This window comes from Nicotiana attenuata, unplaced genomic scaffold, assembly GCF_001879085.1.
Source record: "Nicotiana attenuata strain UT unplaced genomic scaffold, NIATTr2, whole genome shotgun sequence".
Lineage (NCBI taxonomy): Eukaryota > Viridiplantae > Streptophyta > Magnoliopsida > Solanales > Solanaceae > Nicotiana > Nicotiana attenuata.
The window spans coordinates 79,608-99,235 of NW_017671847.1; the positions used below are offsets into that span (position 1 = coordinate 79,608).

Here is a 19,628-nt window from a genome sequence, read left to right on the forward strand (position 1 = left end):
TATACATATATATATATATATATATATATATATATATATATATATATATATATATATATATATATATATATGTATATATATGTATATATGTATCACCATTTTATACACACACATTTACTTTTATAGATATTTTTATAAAAGAAATTATCTTTTTATAAAAAGTTGTCTCGACATATCCATGATATTTCCTTGAAATGTAACGTTGAATAAGACTATCCTAAAGGATTCCCTATCTTTTGTTAATGTTAGGTGTTTGATCCTATAGTGTATACTCAATTTCTACTCAAATGTTGTTAAAATATTTTTCTTATACTTTCATGTTCACAACAACGAACTATTAACCTCCTTTAAAAAAAACTCCTATTTCTTAAATTCAAGTCATAGTCTTTGTTTATCCAGCATGATCCTATAACAACCCGTGAAGACACAATTATTTTTGGTAACACTTGAAATTGGATCCGTATATTTGAACTGCAGAGACATTTACCTCATGTTTGACTGAAAATGTTGCATTCACATGGATACTGCTCACAAAGAGCGCTACATGACAAGAAGTGAGAACATAGATATATGCCTAACTGTAAAAAAAAATAATAAGAAATATATATATATATATATATATATATATATATATACTGAAACGCAAAGCAGCCAGGACTTGAGCTGCCTCTATAACTGTGATTACTTGAAAAGATAATGTTTTCATAGCCTGAAAACTTTGACACCTTTCAAATAATACTTTCATAAGTAGTCTTTTCAACACTTTGAATGCTTCCACGTTTGATTCAGTTTCTTCTTAATAAAAAGACTATGATTCACTATTGTCTGTAAAAAGTCAAGTGCCATCACTATGCTGCATTGACATAGAGAAATTAAAGATAACAGAAATTTGATTGGATCTTGACGCATGAAGGCATTACTAAGAGAGTTTTTACATATCCTTGCTGCTGTATTTCTATTCCATCCATCATAGCTATGGCGCCACAGATACCATAACTACAACTCATTTTCTGAAAGATGGCGATGCCAATATTACTTCATCTGGCGGAACCTTCGAAATGGGGTTCTTCAGTCCAGGTAATTCTAAGCTTCGATATGTGGGCATGTGGTACAAGAACATATCTGTTATGACAGTTGTTTGGGTTGCCAACAGAGAAGCTCCTTTGACCAGTGGATCAGGTATCCTTAAGGTCATTGAGCCAGGACTTCTTGTCCTTCTCAATGGTACTAACGATGTTGTGTGGTCAACTAATACCTCTAGATCTGTGCAGAATCCCGTTGCACAGTTGCTGGATTCCGGAAATCTTGTAGTCAAAGAAGCTGGTGGTGGCAATTTTCTTTGGCAGAGTTTTGATCACCCGACTGATACACTATTACCAGGAATGAAGCTTGGTTGGAACTTTGTAACTGGCCGAGAGGTGTACTTGTCGTCATGGAAGAACGACGAGGATCCAACTCCCGGTGATTATACATACCACTGTGATCCTTCTGGTTATCCTCAGAACTTTCTGAAGAAGGGCTCAGATTCGTATATTGCTCTGGACCGTGGAATGGTCGCTCTTTTAGTGGGACACAAAACTCGAGAGAAGGTCCTTTCTATACATTTGGAGTATTCTCAAGTAAGACAGAGGTGTATTTTGGATATAAGCTCACATCTTCAATCATCGTGAGGTTGACATTGACTCAAAATGGTGTCCTACAGGTTTGGATTTGGGGTGATGGAAAACAGGGTTGGGTCCCTTTCCTCTTAATACCAGCAGATAACTGTGATATGTATAAGTTGTGTGGCGCATATGGTAGCTGCAACAGTCAAGATTCTCCTGTATGTGGATGCTTAGACAAATTTGTGCCCAAGAATACTGAAGCTTGGAAGAAGACAGACTGGTCAGGTGGCTGTGTTCGGAGAACTGAACAAAATTGTCTTCGAGGAAACGTATTTTTGAAGTATCCACATATCAAATTGCCGGACACCCGGAATTCGTGGTCCAATGTGAATATGACACTAGAAGAATGCCAGAATATCTGCTCTAAAAATTGCTCCTGTATGGCTTACTCAAATCCTGACATACGTGATGGAGGAAGTGGATGTTTATTGTGGTTTGAGGATCTGCTTGACATTCGGCAGGGACCCAATGGAGGGCAAGATATCTACATTAGAATGGCTGCTTCTGAATCAGGTTGGCTAGTTGCTACTTAAAGATTTCTCATGGATTACCTTAACATAGTAAAGGAATTTATGGTTACAGGCACTTTGAATCTAGCAGACCTGAAAGTAGTTTTGTGCCTATGCTTGTACACATCTAGTAGCATTAACTGCATTCCTACCTGCTCTATATATATCAAGGAACTAACAAATTTAACTGAACTAAAGGCTACTACTTTAGAGGGAAATAATCTGAATATATAAGCACATTGACTAGTTATACCCAGCAACTTTATTGGAACTAATTGAAAGGCACTTAGTTTTCTAAAGAACAGGCGATTAATATGTAGCATCAAAATATAAGTCACTCAAAATTAAAGAGGGTTATAGTTGGAATGAAGCACATTCAAAAATTTAAAAATGACTTGCATTAAACAAAGGATTCCAGAACCTATACAACTCATTATCAATAAATAAAAAATGGCGTGCAGTACTCCAAAGACTTGCAGAACCTGTATGACACAATATCAATATTCAACTCCCCACGGAGTATTAATTAACAATGTACTAGATTCAATCCCCACATATACTATGTCCCCCAAAAGAAAGGTATAATTCTTCCAGTTAGCCAATCTTTTTTCAGATAAATCCCAAGTAACTAGTAGGAAGGAACTCTGTTTGGCACCCTAAAACTACAACATTTAGCAAATCTTGAATTGTATTCACTGGAATTATTCTGTGAGATACTGAAATTTATTTTATATCGTTTGTTGGAATGGGCTTGCAGACAATCTGGAAAAATCGCATGGAAAGAAAGGAAAAGTACTTTTCTGGATTCTGCCATTATCAGTTGGTATGATTCTGGTAGTCTTTAGCCTGCTGATCTACCATAGAAGAAGGAAGAAGGCTTTAGCGCTTAAAAAGAAAGGTAAGATGTCCTTTCCTAGGAGCCAAATAGAGGAACTGAAATTTGAATTGAAAAGAAGTTTCATATTTGTCTGGTCTTTGCTGTAAAACAGAATTCACTTGATTTGCTTTATCTTATTAAAAAAAAAAAATCATGTTATTTGCTTTTGGCAGGAAGGTCAGGATGCAGTGGCAATTACAAGATGGATTACAACAGCGGCAATTGCGCTGAAGGATTTGAAATACCACTGTTTGACTTATCTGCCATAGTAAAGGCCACCAATAACTTTTCATTTGACAGAAAGATTGGAGAGGGGGGTTATGGACCTGTTTACAAGGTATACACACTTAAGGTCTAGTCCTTCAGAGTAAAGCTTGATGTTTAGATTCAATACCGGAGTTGTATGATAAAAGGCGTTAATGAAATAAACCTTTGCTTTGTGAAACCAAAAGGAGACGTATATAATAGCTAAGGGAAGAAAGGTGGGATAGGGGGAATTTCCTTCTGGTGCATGGACTTGTACATATCCAAAAATTCTTGGAATGTGTCCAAGAACCACTATATTTTGCTTCCTGGTCTTTCAGAGTAAAGATTCAGTATATTGTGTGATAAAAGGCTTACTGAAATAAGGGATTGCTTTGTGAAACCAAAACAGACTTATACAAGCTAAGGATAGAAAGGTGGGGATATGGGAGTGCTCTTCTGGTGCATGAACTTGGCGATATCTAAAAATTCTCAGAATGTGTCCAAGAACCACTCTTCATAGTTTTTCTATAAGGCTGTCTAAAAATTAGCTCTAGTTACTCAGCCAAGAGCCCGTAGCATTTGCAAGAATGTGCTGAAGGAGTAACCCATTACCCTTTGAGTGGAATTGCAGATTTAAGTGTTGAGGATATAGTTTGTTTAAGAAGAGAGAGTCCTTCATTCCTTATAGTCATTTATTTGTTCATTTTTTTCCATGTTCATAACTTGGTTAGTGCACATTTGACCTAAACTAGTGACCAAAATATAATAAATAAGCTAAACTCAAAACTGATATTTTGTTACTGATAGTCTCTTTTGATTTGGGAGCATCACCGACTTTGTGTACTTTTTTGATCAAATTGGATATTGAAATTAAAAGCAGAGATTATGATGTTTAGGGCATACATGAAGAACAGGAAATAGCTGTCAAGCGGCTATCTAGAACTTCCACACAAGGAGAAAATGAGTTCAAGAATGAAGTCATATATAATTCCAAACTTCAGCATAGGAATCTGGTGAGGATACTTGGCTGTTGCATTGAAGAGGAAGAAAAAATGCTGATCTATGAGTACTTGCCAAATGGGAGTCTTGATTCATTTATATTTGGTACAACTTCTCCATCCAATATTGTGCATATTGAATAATAACTGCATTCAGTGAACTGATGCCTATAGGACTACTTCACTGATCTTATTCCAACTTTGGAAGCCCCCAAGGCAGGAAAAGTCGTGCAACACAGTGGTGGAGCCACATGCACCAAAGGGGTGTCAACCGACACCCCTTTGCCGGAAAATTACACTGTATAGCTCGGTATTTTTAATATATATATATATATATATATATATATATATATATATATATATATAGATAGATAGATAGATATAATGACACCCCCTGACTTCTTGGTGAGTTTGTTTCTTTATATTTTGACTCCCCTTAATGAAAATCCTGGCTCGCCACCGGTGCAACAAGAGAAGTAAGAACCCAGCTATATAAATGCCAAATAATAACACACTTGGCAGCCCAAACTCTTGTAATAATTTTTCAAAAAGGAAAAGGACTGATTTTGCTTTAGGTCTTAATACCACTTTCCACTATATCTAATTAGTGCATAAATGCTCCGATATTATTTTGGCAGATAATGCACGAAGCAAGGTATTAGACTGGCCCAAGCGATTTCACATTATCAATGGTATAGCTCGAGGACTTATGTATCTGCATCAAGATTCTCTACTGAGAATAGTACACCGAGACTTGAAAGCTAACAACATATTGTTAGACAAGGACATGAATCCAAAGATATCCGACTTCTGCATAGCAAAAATATGTGAAGAGGATGACATTGGAGCCATGACAAACCGAGTTGTTGGAACATAGTAAGAACCTTTTACAGGCTAGTTCGAAATCTAAAAATAAGATGAATCATGAGATATTACTATGTTTTCCAGCATTAGTAACTCTAACTTTTGTGAACATCTATGCAGTGGGTACCTATCACCGGAATATGCAGTGCGTGGGAAATACTCAGTAAAATCAGATGTATTTAGCTTTGGTATCTTAGTGTTGGAAATTGTGAGTGGGAAAAGCAACAGAAGGTTCTCTCATCCAGACCATAACCTTAATCTACTTGGACATGTAAGTTTTTAATTGTTTTATTTTACTTATACTTTGGTGTTATGTCATCTACTAGAAAAGGATATCTTACAAAGCTAGTCGGTGCTAATAAGCTTGTAAAATTTACAGGCATGGGAACTCTATAAAGAAGGAAGCTCAATAGAACTACTTGATGAATGCCTAGGTGATTCTTGTTCAACACCTGAAGTGCTAAGATCAATCTGTGTTGGTCTATTATGTGTCCAACAATGTCCAGAAGATCGTCCAAGTATGTCTTCTGTGGTTCTGATGTTAAACAATGAAGGTGTATTACCACAGGCTAAACAACCAGGTTTTTACATAGAAAGAAATGCACCCAATGGTCAATTCTCTTCTAGTCAATATGCACAGAGTACAGTAAGCGAGACCCCCATCACAATATTAGCTGCCCGATAGAAAACATTGGTTCACTTGTTTTCAACAAGCTTGCAGTTATAATTTTTTCTTTAATTCTTTGTAGAAATGTGGTGAAAAATATTTGAGTGTATGATTGTGCTTTATTGGTTTCTCAACTATGTCAAACATATGTAAATATGAAGGCTTGCTGATCTGCTGTTACTTCTCAATCTCGTTTAATTTGTATTTTTATAATACTTAATACTACGGCCTGCTTTGTTTGATCGAGTAATTTGCTTTCTTTTTTGTAACTTCCAATATATGATGAGTTGTGAAATTTACATTAAGCAAAGTTTGATGGCTGCAATCAATTAATTAGAAAACTCTGTGGGATTAGTAAGAGAATGGCCACATTGATCAAGTTCAAGCTCAAAACCAAAAATAAGATTCATAGAATAAGATGATGTTTCATATGTCCCTAAAGCTGTTCTTAACTAACAAGATATTATCTACGGATTTAATCCATCGGTAAATTGTTTTAGGTTTAGTACTTTAGCAATGGATTTTGTCCATCACTACAATCAATTTTTTTCTCTAGTGTACTCCATTTGTTCCAATTTATACGATGTTCTTTGTAGTTTGATATGTTCCAAAATGTTCGTTCATTCCAATTCAATACGACTAACAACTTTCAATAAATCAAATTTGAGTTAAAACTTTGATCAGATATTTTCTCAACCAAACTATCTTTTTAATCATTACTAATATTTCCTTCTGGCTTTTACTATCACGAATATAATCTATAAATCAGAGTTACTCCATGCCCGATCATGAAGGGGAGCCTGAGCAACGGTCACGGGTGGAATCAGAGATACTGCTATTTGCGTTAGCGTAGGCTGCTTACAATCACACTCCCTTGAGGTACGGTCCTTCATTGGACCTTCCGTGAATACGGAATACTTCGTGTAACGAGCTGCACTTTTACTCCATGTCCAATCATATACGGCCCTTTAAAACGGGAAGGAGGGAGCAACAAGTTACAGGTAACCCCTTTTCTCGAATGTGAACAGACTATATATCCTTTTTAGTTAAAGCAAAAATTCACGTTAATTGAAGAAAGAACTGATAGCATTCCGTCAGTTGATGTAAGAAATTAATTGTACCTTGAGGTAGCTGCCGTTAGCCTTGGCCAGTTTGAGACTCAGATGAACACCGAATTTTGATCGGACTCAGCTGACTATGATCATGCCCACAAGCTTTGCCGGCTGTAAATTCATAATTGGAGAACTGGAAAAGAAAATGGAAATTGTTAGAGATTTTCAAAAAGACAAAAGGGTGCAACTTCAAATAAAGAAGTTTGCACCACTTTAATTATTAAAGATGAAATTCGTATCGTATCGAGAAGCACCTGATCTTCACTATAACTCTTGGATTTTCCAAAAAAAATCATGACATAAGAAAAACCCTAGGAAGGAAGATGAACATACGGGCTACGGCAGGAGAATTAGATGAAAATGGAGACTAGAACGACGACGGGTCGACGGTTTAAGCAAAGAGAAGAGGAGTTTAGTTATGGATTTTCCCGCCACTGTCGCGTAATTCTAATTATGTGAACTGTGAAGAGTTGTGTGTGATCACTGATGTGTTAGATGGGCAAATTTTATTATATATGCTTATGATGAACCAAACCAGGAGTGTTTAATTTTAAAATTAATTGATAGCTGATAAGACTTAAGTGTTGCCAAAATATTTTTAAGTGCTGAAATAAATTTTATAAATGAAGCAGTTACGTATAAAATAGTGTTTTGACAAGAAACTAATTCGATTCACCAAGAATTGTGATTCTATTGTACTTCGTCCAAATTTCATGTGAGGCCTCTCGTAGGTGTCATTTCTTGTTGTTTTTAGAGAGATAAATTTTGTAGAAGACAAATTAAAATTGTATTCTATTGAAATCTGTCTTTTGTTACAAGTAGAAATGGAATATATACATTTCACTATCTACTAACCGGCTCTTGTTATCCATGTGTGTAAATGAAAAGAAGAATACATAATTAGGCTATTTTAGAAACTTTTTGAAACTATATGTACAGCCCGTGTGGGAAAATAAGAGAGATCTGGTGGTGGCCTAATATGCCCAATAACTTCCTTGATGCCCAATAGCTTCCTTTACCCGTATATCTCCATTTAGTGGCCATTTACCTCATTTGAGCATAGGCATTGAGAAGAAAACCCTAGCACATCTTCTTCTACTTCTTCATTCTGAGACTCAACCTGGGTCCGGTGAAATATCACCGGCAACACCCCCCCCCCCCCCACCGCGTGGAGGGGGCGGAAAGAACACCCAACTTGCCTAGTAAACCACGATGAAGAGGCCCAGAAAGGGGCTTAGTGAACAGATCAGTGAGCTGGTGGTGAGAAGGAAGAAAAGAAAGAGATATGAGACCAGCTTGGAACTGTTGCCGGACGAAATGGCAGTCAAGTTCCACATGTTTGGTATGCTCGTGAAAGACGGAATTTTTAGCGATGTGAGTAGCAGCCTGACTTTCCGAGTGAAGTGGGACTGGTAAAGAAGAGACGATAGAAAGATCATCGAGAAGACGAACGAGCTAGGTTAACTCTGCAACAACACGCCTTATTACTGGTACTCGGCCTCAATAGAAGACAAAGAGACGGAAGGTTGTTTCTTTGATTTCCATGAAACAGGACAACCCCCCAAACTGATGAAAAAAACACTAACTGAACGACGACTATCACGGCAAGAACCCCAATCGGAGACGCAAGGCGAGCAAATCAAGAGAAGGATCAACAGACATGAAAAGGCCCAAACTAGGATCACGAAGGAGGTAATGAAGACAGTGATGAGTAGCAGAAAAATGAGGCTCACGAGGATCCCGCATGAATTGGCTAAGATGCTGAACGGCAAAAGAGATATCAGGACGAGTATGAGTAAAAAAATTAAGTTTCCCCAATAGTCGACGATAGAGCAAAGGGTCAGAAAGAGGAGCACCAGCCCCTGCATGGAGTTTGGAAGAAGGATCCAAAGGAGAAGAAGCAGGAGATAGACCAAGACAATCAAATTCAGTAAGGAGTTCCATGGTGAACTTGCGTTGACAAAGAATCAGACCAGAGGGCTCACGAAGGACTTCCATTCTCAAAAAATAAGATAAGTTGCCCAAAACCTTTATCTTAAATTCCTGATCTAGAAAATGTATTAAATCATTGAGCTTTTGAATATTGTTGAATGTGAGTAAGATATCGTCCACATAGACAGCCACCAAAGAGACAAAATCACCATTCCTCTTGTAGAAAAGAGAGTAGTCATTTAAGGAATGAGTAAAACCTTTGAAATTAAGGGCAACAGTCAAGCGAGAATACCATTGTCTAGAAGCTTGACAAAGTCCAAAGAGAGATTTCTTGAGACGACAAACCAAATTAGGAGCAGGAGGGTCTAGGCCAGTTGGGAATTTCATATAAACCTCTTCGTGTAGATCCCATGTAGAAAAGAGTTGTTCACATCCAATTGATAAAGACCCCAATTTTCTTGACTGCAATAGCAAGAATACACCTAATTGTGGTCATTTTGACTATAGGAGAGAAAGTCTCTGTAAAATCAATCCCTTCTCTTTGAGTGTCTCCACGAAGCCTTGAGTCTTTCCACACTACCATCATATTTAAGTTTGACCTTGTAGACCTACTTATAGGGTAGTGCTTTCCTTGCAACTGGTAGTGGAACAACTTCCCAAGTATCATTGGCCTTCAAGGCATCAAGCTCTTCGGCCATTGCTTCTTGCCAACCAGGGTCCAATGCTACTTGAGAATAACAAGAAGGCTCATTTATGTGAGGTAGGGAATTCAAGAGGTTTTGGTTAGGAGTAGAGAGTAGGTTAGCAGAAATAATAGAAGGGGATACAGGTGAGAGGAAACAAGATGTAGAAACATCAGTTAAATGGATTGCTCCACAAATATAGTCAGACAAATAGGCAGGTGCATAGTTCTCTCTTAAAGACCTGCGCAAGACATCATGAGTAGTACTGGAATTAGGTGAATGGCCATGATTAGGATTAGGAGAAGAAGCAGATGTGAAAGGTGAAGTGGTAGGAGCAGTAGAAAAATCAGAAGGAGAAGAAGATGGTGTGGATAATGGGCTAGAAACAAGACTATGGTGATGTGACGGAAGGGAAGCAGTAGGTGAAATAGGACAGAAGGCCGCTTAGTAAGAGGGGATAGAGCAGGGAATGGAACATGAGGAATAGAAGAAGAGGGAGTAGCAGCAGGTGAGGAATCAACATATATAGAGAAATCAGTGTTAGAAGAGGGAGGAAAGAAAGAAGAGAAGTTAGTGTGAGAGTTTGTAAAAGGAAAAACTGACTCATGAAAAATAACATTTCTGGAATTGAAAATTTCTCTAGTCTATAGGTTTAACAACTTGTATCCTTTCTTTCCAGTACGATATCCAAGGAAAACACAAGTAATTACCCTGGGATCAAGTTTGCCTCTAAGATAAGGCAAAGTGGAGGCAAAATACAGACAACCAAAACTCCTAAGAAAAGTTTAATCAGGAGCTTTGTGAAAAAGTACTTCATAAGGAGATTTATAGTGAAGAAGTTTAGTTGGAAATCTATTAATGAGGAAAGTGGCAGTAAGAAGACATTCACCCCAATAACAAATAGATACTCTAGAATGGAAAAGAAGGGCTCTACAAGTTTCCATCAAATTCTTGTGTTTTCTTTCAACAATATCATTTTGTTGAGGAGTACCAACACAAGTGGTTTGGTGAAGAATTCCTTTTGAAGAGAAATAGGCTATGGCTGCAATACTAATACCTAATTCGAAGGCATTATCAGACCTGATTTTCTTGACCTTGACTTCAAATTGTCTTTCTATCATAGATATGAAAGACTTTAGGACAATGAAAGCATTACTCTTGGTGCTCAACAAATAGGTCCAAGTACCCCTACTAAAATCAACAATAATTGTAAGGAAATACTTAAAACTATTATAGGTAGGTATTTTATAAGGACCCCAGGTATCAATATGAATGAGTTCAAAAATATGAGAAGTAGAACTGTTACTAGCAGAAAAAGGTAATATGTGTTGTCTAGCCATACGGCAAATGGAACAAGGAATATCTTCTTTACAAATAACATTTTATGGTAAAAAAGAAATGTATCTCATGGTAGAAATGGGTAAATGTCCCAGCCTTATATACCACAAATTGTTACCAGAACTAACATAATTAGACATAGTTTGTGAATTACAATAAGTTTGAAAGGAATTTTGTGTAAATGTAACATTCTGATGTTGATGCAGAGAATCAGCAGAATGATGAATTGAATGAAAAAGATAGAATCCAGCTTTGACATCACAAAGGACTAGAGGCCTCCTCAAAGAAAGGCTCTGCATCAAACAACAAGTTTCAGCAAAGGTAAGAAGGACTTTGAATTGACTGCATAATTTGTTAACTGAAATGAGATTGGATTTAAAATTTGGGACATAAAGCACTCTGTGTAGGGTCAAATCTGGATGTATGGGTTCTTGTTCTGCTAGAGTAACTTTTACCCTTTGTGAATTAGGCAGGTTAACATTAACAGGGTTGAGTAGTGGTTTGATATTAACTATGATAGTAGAGTCAAATGTCATGTGTTCTGAAGCACCAGAGTCAAGGATCCAAATATGACTCTTAGAATTACTATGTGAGTAGGGAAGAATAGGCAAGCATGTACCGACACAGTTAGCATTCACATTGACTTCAGGACTTGCTGTAGCTTGATGACCAATTTTAACTTGTTGAAGCAATTCCATTAACTGTGATTATTATTCCTACTTTATACCAATTATTGCCTCTGTATCATTTGCCTGAACTTGCCCATAACCTTCATCTGTCACAACAACATTCCCTTGAATAGGATTCTGAAATCTTCTTTGTTTGAAATCTGGCTTAAAATTCTGTGGATAGCCATGAAGTTTATATCATTTGTTAATCGGGTGTCCTTTCTTTTTACAATAGTTACAATTGAGATTCCTCCTATTTTCTTGGTTGTTTCTGAAATTATAACCACCAGTAATCATTGTAAAATTTGTGGTTGTTCCTTGAGCTTGGTTAGGCCTTTGTGTTGGAACAACAAAAGAACTAGATTCACTAGGATATTGACCCATACTCTGTATTCCCCTCTGCCTTTCTTCTTGCAAAAGTAGGTAATATGCTCTATCAATGTTAGGTGGTGGATGCATCATCACGATATTACCCCTAACACTAGTGTATGACTCGTTCAAACCCATTAAAAAACTGAACTAGTTTCTATTAATTGTTATCCACGTGTGTAAATGAAAAAGAAGAATACATAATTAGGCTATTCTAGAAACTTCTTAAAAATATATGTACAGCCCATGTGGGCAAATAATAGAGATCTGGTGGTGGCCCAATAACATCCTTGATGCCCAATAGCTTCCTTTACCCATATATCTCTATTTAGTGGACATTTACCTCATTTAAGCATAGGCATTGAGAAGAAAACCCTAGCACCTCTTCTTCTTCTTCATTCTGAGACACAACCTGGGTCCGGTGAAAAGTCACCGACAATATTTCTTTCTCTTCTCTATGGTAAAATCGCACAAATAGACCCTTTTAGGGACACCCTTTAAATGTCGTCCTTTTTCAAGGAGGTTTATAAATATTGCTACCCGCTTCTCAAGCGAAAGAGTGAAAACAAATATTGGTTCTACACAATTTAATCCGAGGAGCTAAAGTTTTAAGTTGTTCCGTTTGTATTCTATAAATTCAGGGGTCATTTGGTAGGGTGTATAAGAATAGTGTTGAATAAGGTGTATTAGTGATGCAGTGATTAATAATGCATGGTTAGTAATGCAAGCATTAGTTATTATCCACTGTTTGATATGGTGTATTAAAAATTAAAATGCATTGCATAATTTTTTTAAGAAAATTAGTTGTTTACAAAAATGCCCTCCATATTATTTAGCTTTAAGGGACTTTAAGGATAATTTTATCTTTAACCATGCTAATGCATTCATTAATAGTCTTGGTATTGCTAATACCATCGTTTGCGTGTGCTTATTCCATTGTTTGCTATGTATTAGTTATACATAGGATAATACCAAATAGGTTGTACAAGTAATGCTTGCATTAGTAATACATAGATTGAAAAAGTGTATCAAACAAGGGATTAGTAATATGAAAAGATAATGCATACATTATTTTCACTATTTCTATCCTACCAAATGACCCCTAAGTCCAGCAGGTTAGCAAAAATTTCTATATAGATTGTTTTGCTTGTTCTGTTTGCAGTACATCTAATCATAACATAAGTCATACGCAGACGATTCCATATCCTTATAAACAGGTAAAATGCATACCACCAATTACATTTCTATTTTAACTTTGAAGAGACAATGAATGCATTCCATGATGGGTGTCAAATGGGCGAGTTGGACTAATTTTGAGCAGATTAAAATAGGCTAAGTCAATAAATAGGAGGTCATTAACACGCCCAGAAGTTAGGGAAAGCTTAGCAAATACTCATCCCATGAAAAATAGTTACCCGCCCTTACCCATGCCTTTTTTCCTTACTCATTTTTTTTAACCCAGCCAAATGACTAAGCTACCAAATTGCCAATTCAAGCCAAGCCAAGCCAAATCAAGCAAAGCTAAGCCAAATGAGTAAAAAAAAATTAGACAGCTAGGTAGGTAGGTTAGGTAATTAGTTTTAACATGGTAGGTATATATTATAAATAATTTTCAAATGGGTAGAGAAGGGCAATTATTTTAAGCTCTATGTGTATTTTGCATAAATTACTCCAAAAAAAATTACTTAGGCTAAGAAGGGATGGATCAAGATGTGCTAAAACTTGAGTCGTAGCCTAACTTTATCAAGTTTTAATTAATGTATGTTATTTTCTTATGAATGCTTAACTATCAAATAAGACTTTTTTTTTTGTTATGGTCATATATAATATATCAAACAAAAAAGAATTATTTTTTAAGATATTTTATCAAATTTAACCATTAATCAATTTGGGCTAAAAATCAGCTCAACTTTAAATGAGCTGCGATGAGTTAGGCGAAATGGGTTAAGTTCAACAAACGGGCGGGTCAATAACCAGACCAACCTTGGGCAGGTCAAATGGTTTAGGCTAAAATTGCTATCCTTACATTCCATTTAATAACTTCATTTTATAGGTTTAATTTCACTAGTGGTTATTTCTTTATTTTTTATTAAGCCATTAACCTCCGGCAGGGTGCCTTTGGTTATGGTGGGTTTGGCTTGACCTCTACCATGTCAATATATACTAAAAAAGTACAAAGCTAGAGGGGGACATGGACCTAACCTCCAACACAAAAGAAAGGAAGAGTCACATCTATACTTATACTCTTTCATTACAAAAGTATATACAAAATCAACTAACAAAAAAATTAGCCTTGTCATATCTTCTTCTAATGCTGGAAAATTGCCATCTATCTAATTGAAATGGTCCCTTTGCCTCTTTAGCAAGTTGATTAAAAGAGGTATACAAAGTACTATTTCCACTCGACGAGGCTAACTTAGCCAAGTAATCGACCACTTGATTGGCTTCCCTGAAACAATGTAAAATTTGTACATTTGCAATTTCAGTCATATGCACAATTTCTCTAGTCATCTTCCTTAGTTTTAGATTGTTGGTGTCTCCATTTCTAATCATGTTTGCAATGACTAAATAATCCATTTCCAGGTCATATCTTGTATACCCATTTTGGTTGCACCATCTAACACCATAAAATGCTGTAAATGCTCCGGCTTGATTGTTAGAAAAACATTGAGTTGTGACAGAGAAAGCCATAATTAGCTCTCCTGTATTATCTCTAACAGTGCCGCTAATTCCTGCTTCACCGTTCTCACTCAAGAAACTACCATCTGTATTGATTTTGATTCTCTGCATCGGGTTTGCTCCACGTCACTTGCCTCCATAGAACTATAAGTTCAGTCTTTCAATGATATCAAAAATTTGTAACCAAGTACCTTCTATTTTGCATTTTAGGAATGCAATATACAAGGCAGCTTTAATACTCCAGTGAACTTGTAAATCTATTTTTGAGAATGTCATTTTCTTTTGATCTCCAAATTTACAAGCAGTCCAATTTTTCCAAATTTCCCAACATACGCATATTGGAGCAACTTGTTAAACCATTTTGTGGACATTATTCATAGGCTTAACATCCCCCCATTCATTAAAAACTCTTCTTATAGGCAAGTTTTGGTGCCTAATTCCCTGTGGAGCTCCAAATATCCTCCAAGTATGACTAGTAACTTCTCCCTCAACAAAAGCATGATGGATGGTTTCACATTTTGGTCTCTAACAACAAGTGCATCTAGAAACCAATTGGTTCCCAATTTTTGCTATTATCTCATCAAAAGGTAATTTCTTTTTATACAACCTCCAGATCAAGAAAGATATTTTAAAATGAATAGAATTATGCCGTACCTTGCTTAGTTCAAGAGATTTCTGTTTAGAGGCTCTAATGCTTTTCCAAGCAGACTTGTTAGTGAACTGGCCATCTTCAGTTGCATTCCAGATTACATAGTCCTCTTTATTAGAATGTCATATGCCAATGTTGTTAATCTGTTGTACTAGTTGTTCAGGCATAATGCTTCTCAGTTTGTCCAGATTCCATGCTTCATCCCTAACGTAATACTTCACTTTGACCTTGGAACTTCTAGTAGAGCTTGAGACCATTCTGGCTATAGCACCACTCTCGGACCAGTTATCCCACCAAAAACACAACCTCCACTATTAATTTTCCATATCATATTCGTCTCGGCATTATCCCTTACCTTCAAAAGATGTCTCCACGCCTGTGAGCAATTTGAAGTTACAATCTTAGCTACTGGATGTACATTTTGACAATATTTTACTTTCATAAACTCTGCCCACAGAGAATCTTGAGTTCTCAATCTCCACCATCTCTTAATAGCTAAGATAGAGGATATATCATTAATGCTTATAATGCCTATACCACCTTCATCTTTTGGAAGACAGGTTCTTCCAAGAGCTGCAGTGATATTTGCCCTTGTCCCTATTGGTTCCCCAATAAAACCTGGCAAAATATCTTTCTAATAAGTTCAAAGTAGTTTTTGGGGGGTTGATTGCACTGAGAGTATATGTAGGAATTAACTGCAACACACTTTTAATTAGCACAAATCTGCCTCCATAAGTTAGCATCTTACCTAGCTATCCACGGAGTCTCTTGACTACTTTGGTAACCATGTTATGAAAGTAAGATATCTTCTTCCTTCCCACATATATAGGACACCTCAAGTAAGTGAAAGGGAAGTTCTTCTCCATAAACCCAATACATTCCCTCAGCCTGGTGATTCTATATGCACAAGTATTTGTATCTGTAAGGAAGAAGCTTTTGTCTTTGTTAACTTTTTTCCCAGAAGCCTTTTCATATGCTCTCAATTGTTTCAAGATGAGTTTGACTGATTTCCTGTTTCCACTGTTGAAAATGACAATGTCGTATATATATGATAAGTGATTTATGTTTACCTCGAAAAATGTGAGTAAATATTAAAGATGATTTGTGATTTTAAAGATATGTGATTTATTCCAATACTAGTGAAGATACAAATAATATTAGGTTTAAGTAAGAAGAATTGATTAACCAAACCGGTGTTGTTAGAGCAACGGGGATCTCGAGCTCGAATATCTCGGGGGCCTCGAGGTGAGTTAAGAGCCAATAAAGTATGAACAATAAAGTAAGAACAATAAAGCCGAAGAACAATTGTGCAGCACAGTAAACGCGAAAAGCAGAGTAGAATATTCTATTGCTGTGTAGATGCCTTTTACAAAGATTGGGGTCCCCTTTATATAGAAGGGGAAAATCCTAATATGGTACATTTCCAATTATGGTAAAGAATTCTATTGGTATAACTGTATAACAACCTAGTACGGACTTGTGCTATTTCGTACAAATCTTATCCCTTAATTTATACCCTGACCCACGTGTCCTTGAGAAATTCCCGCTCATTCTTGAGTGTTATCGAAATTGTACTGTCTTCGTGGTAGATCTTGACGGGTCTCCGATTTGCTCCCTCGAGGTATGCATTTTCCAATCAGGTATGGTATTTACTTCGTGATGCCCGAACTCGAGCCCGGGGTACCGTTAAGTCCTCAAAATCGAGCTCTCCGATTTCGACTATATACAATTAATAAGTGGAACCCTGTGATTCATAGAAAAAGGAATAAAGTTTTCGTTAGTAAATAAATTATTTAAACACCTAGAAAGAACCTCAGTTGCCAAAATAAAAAAAAAGAATGAGAAAGAGGATCTCCCTGTTTGAGCATGTGATGATGTAAAGAATCCATTCCTATATCCATTTATGATAATAGAGTACCATACATTGTATATTAATCTCCAAACATGATTAGTCCACACTTCTGAGAAGCCAAAATTCTTCAGTGCTTCAACTAGGAATTCCCATGACAACCTATCACAAGCCTTTCAAGTTGTAGAATAATATTACCTCTAGAATTCTTCTTGGAAATTTCATGAATAATCTCCTAAGCAAGAATCACATTTTCAGTGATGAGTCTTCCAGTAACAAAACCATTTTGGTTTTCGGAAATTAGCTTGGCCAACATTGGGTTAAGTCTTCTAGCTAGAATTTTAGAAATGATTTTATTAGTAAAATTACTAAGGCTAATTGGCCTTAGATAAAAAAAAAAAACAAGTAGGAGACTCCATGTTAGGAATTAAGGCAAGACAAGTGTGAATTTAAAATTTAGTCAGATTCTTTCCTTTGAAGGAATCAGAGACGAAGGCAATCACATCCTCTTTAATAATGTCCCAACAATTATGAAAAAATTTACCATTATAGCCATCAGGTCCAGCACTACTTTCAGCACTCAAACTGAAAATTGCTTCCCTAATCTCAAGACAATCGGGCATTCTGTTCAAAATCTTTTTATCTTTCTCAGTAATCTTCCTAGGAATACAATCCAACAATGTATCATTCATAGTGGCTTGAACCATCAAATGCTTAATTGCAGTCCTAGCAATTTTATCATCCCCTTGAATCCATCTATTTATGTGGTTCTTGATTCTGTATAAGTGAAGTTTCTCCCTTTTGTTCCTTAGGATACTATGAAAATACTTGCTATTGCAGTCACCATCTTTAGACCATCTTATCTGAGTTTTTTGTCTCAATAGGGACTCTTGCATACCAAGCCATTTAATATATTCAGCATGTCCCTCATAAAGTTCTTCTCTTCCTTGCTCTGTATTGTTGTCCAGATCAATATCTTTCAGTAGCTGCATTTTAGCCTCCCAAATCAGAACTTGCTCGTTGACATCACCTATGATATCTCTGGACCACTTACTAAGCCTCTTACTTAAAGCCTTCAACTTGCTCTGAAGCCTCCATATTGGATTGCCATCTACCTTCATATCCCATACTTCTTGTACCACATCATGAAAGCCCTGTTGATCAGTCAGAAAATTTAAAAATCTAAAGTACTTAATGTTATCCACCTGCTCATTGTGATATTTCATAAGCAGAGGCCTATGATCTAATCCTGTCCTGCTCAAGTGTTTGACAACATTAGATTGAAATTTCTGAGCTCATTGATCATTGATCAATACTGTATCAAGTCTTTTCCAAATCCTTTTTCTTGGCCTTTTATTATTACACCATGTGAACTTTGGACCAATAAAGCCAATATCAGCTAGCCCACAATTCTCCATAGTGCTGATGAAGTCAAAGCTCCTATGTGCTCTATCAGGTCTACCCCCAACTTTTTCATCTGAATCCATAATCACATTTAAATCACCTCCCACACTGTAAGTGATGGGTTTTTAATGTCTTTAGCTTTATGTTTTGATGATCTAACAAACTTACTGCCTAGAACCGGATAGGGAACCTGACACACTTGGTATACATTTCTAATCAACGGACTCCAGCTAATGTGAACTGCTGCAACTTTAGAAGATAGAGAACCAACACAGGGACCTGATCCCTTGTGTTTCCCTGACACCAGTACGAAATTCAACTGTGTACAGCTGGAAAGTGACTGCCACAGAAACAGTGCAGCACAATTCTGCAGTCACTTGTCTTTTGACCAACCAAGTGCTTACATCATTCAAGTGATGTCATCAAAGGTGTTTTAACAAGAGTACTACAACAAAACATCACTTGAACACTTGAGAATTCACTTCAAGCATTCAAGCCTTATGAGATTCGTGCATTCAATTCTCAAGTGCCTCAAGAACAAAGTTTAACGCTACTACGGACCAGTTCCTAAATCTAGTATTTTTTTATCCTTAGTTGAGTTGTAACTTTGTAATTGTTCTTCATTATAACTCCTAATTTGCTTAGCTAGAAGCGTTGCTTAGGAACCCCTTTGTAAAACCATAAACCCTTTGTGTTTGTGTCGTGACTAGAGTTAGTCATGTGTTGAAGTATTTGTAATAGTGTATTGCAAAGTGGCTTGTAATAGGTGTATTACGAGTTAGTGAGGGATTAAGAGTTTAATTACTAGATTGCATAGGTTGTAATCTAAAAGTTTCTCATAGTGAAGTTGAAATCCTACCAGTGTAGGTCGTGGTTTTTTATCCCCTTGAGCAGGGATTTTTCCATGTAAAACTCCCTATCTTATTTACTTACTGTTTCATTAACGTTCTCAGTGGAAACTCATAGAGGACCTGGTACTCTATAGTTTGGTGGACTCATATAAACTATCACCAAGGTCCATCAATGATATCATTCAAATATTCAAAGGTGCTTCAGAGATCTCTTCTCTCTATGGAAGTGCATTTAGCATAGATCGTGGTGATCACATGTAACGACCCGA

At 36.5% G+C, this 19,628-nt stretch overlaps 2 protein-coding genes across 3 annotated transcripts; one reads left to right on the forward strand and one right to left on the reverse strand.

Moving 5' to 3' along the window:
• Positions 1-658: 658 nt before the first annotated feature.
• LOC109210530 (G-type lectin S-receptor-like serine/threonine-protein kinase At4g27290) lies at positions 659-6,101 on the forward strand. 2 transcript variants are annotated; one of them, XM_019373956.1, is made up of 9 exons: positions 659-1,077; positions 1,272-1,619; positions 1,703-2,177; positions 2,931-3,071; positions 3,224-3,387; positions 4,193-4,400; positions 4,933-5,170; positions 5,279-5,429; positions 5,538-6,101. In XM_019373956.1, exons 1-9 carry the CDS (start codon positions 1,018-1,020, stop codon positions 5,841-5,843), a joined length of 2,091 nt encoding a protein of 696 aa, XP_019229501.1. In that variant the 5' UTR covers positions 659-1,017; the 3' UTR covers positions 5,844-6,101. The 2 variants fall into 2 exon arrangements, with proteins under 2 accessions (XP_019229501.1, XP_019229500.1); XM_019373955.1 differs by having other exon boundaries at positions 659-1,619.
• Positions 6,102-8,536: 2,435 nt separating this feature from the next.
• On the reverse strand, positions 8,537-11,588 carry LOC109210529. The gene is made up of 4 exons (XM_019373954.1): positions 11,289-11,588; positions 11,045-11,183; positions 9,508-9,995; positions 8,537-9,331 (listed from the first exon to the last, which is right to left on the reverse strand). Exons 1-4 carry the CDS (start codon positions 11,586-11,588, stop codon positions 8,537-8,539), a joined length of 1,722 nt encoding a protein of 573 aa, XP_019229499.1.
• Positions 11,589-19,628: the final 8,040 nt, after the last annotated feature.

Bases quoted from the DNA above. Each gene is read 5' to 3' on its own strand.
- LOC109210530 (XM_019373955.1), top strand. From the start codon at position 1,059: ATGGGGTTCTTCAGTCCAGGTAATTCTAAGCTTCGATATGTGGGCATG. The intron at 1,620-1,702 runs GTAAGACAGAGG...GGTGTCCTACAG, and splicing joins TACATTTGGAGTATTCTCAA to GTTTGGATTTGGGGTGATGG. The intron at 5,430-5,537 runs GTAAGTTTTTAA...TAAAATTTACAG, and splicing joins ACCTTAATCTACTTGGACAT to GCATGGGAACTCTATAAAGA.
- LOC109210529 (XM_019373954.1), bottom strand. From the start codon at position 11,588: ATGGAATTGCTTCAACAAGTTAAAATTGGTCATCAAGCTACAGCAAGT. The intron at 11,184-11,288 runs GTGCTTTATGTC...TGTTTGATGCAG, and splicing joins CAGATTTGACCCTACACAGA to AGCCTTTCTTTGAGGAGGCC. The intron at 9,996-11,044 runs GTAATTCACAAA...CCTCTTACTAAG, and splicing joins AAATTCCTTTCAAACTTATT to CGGCCTTCTGTCCTATTTCA.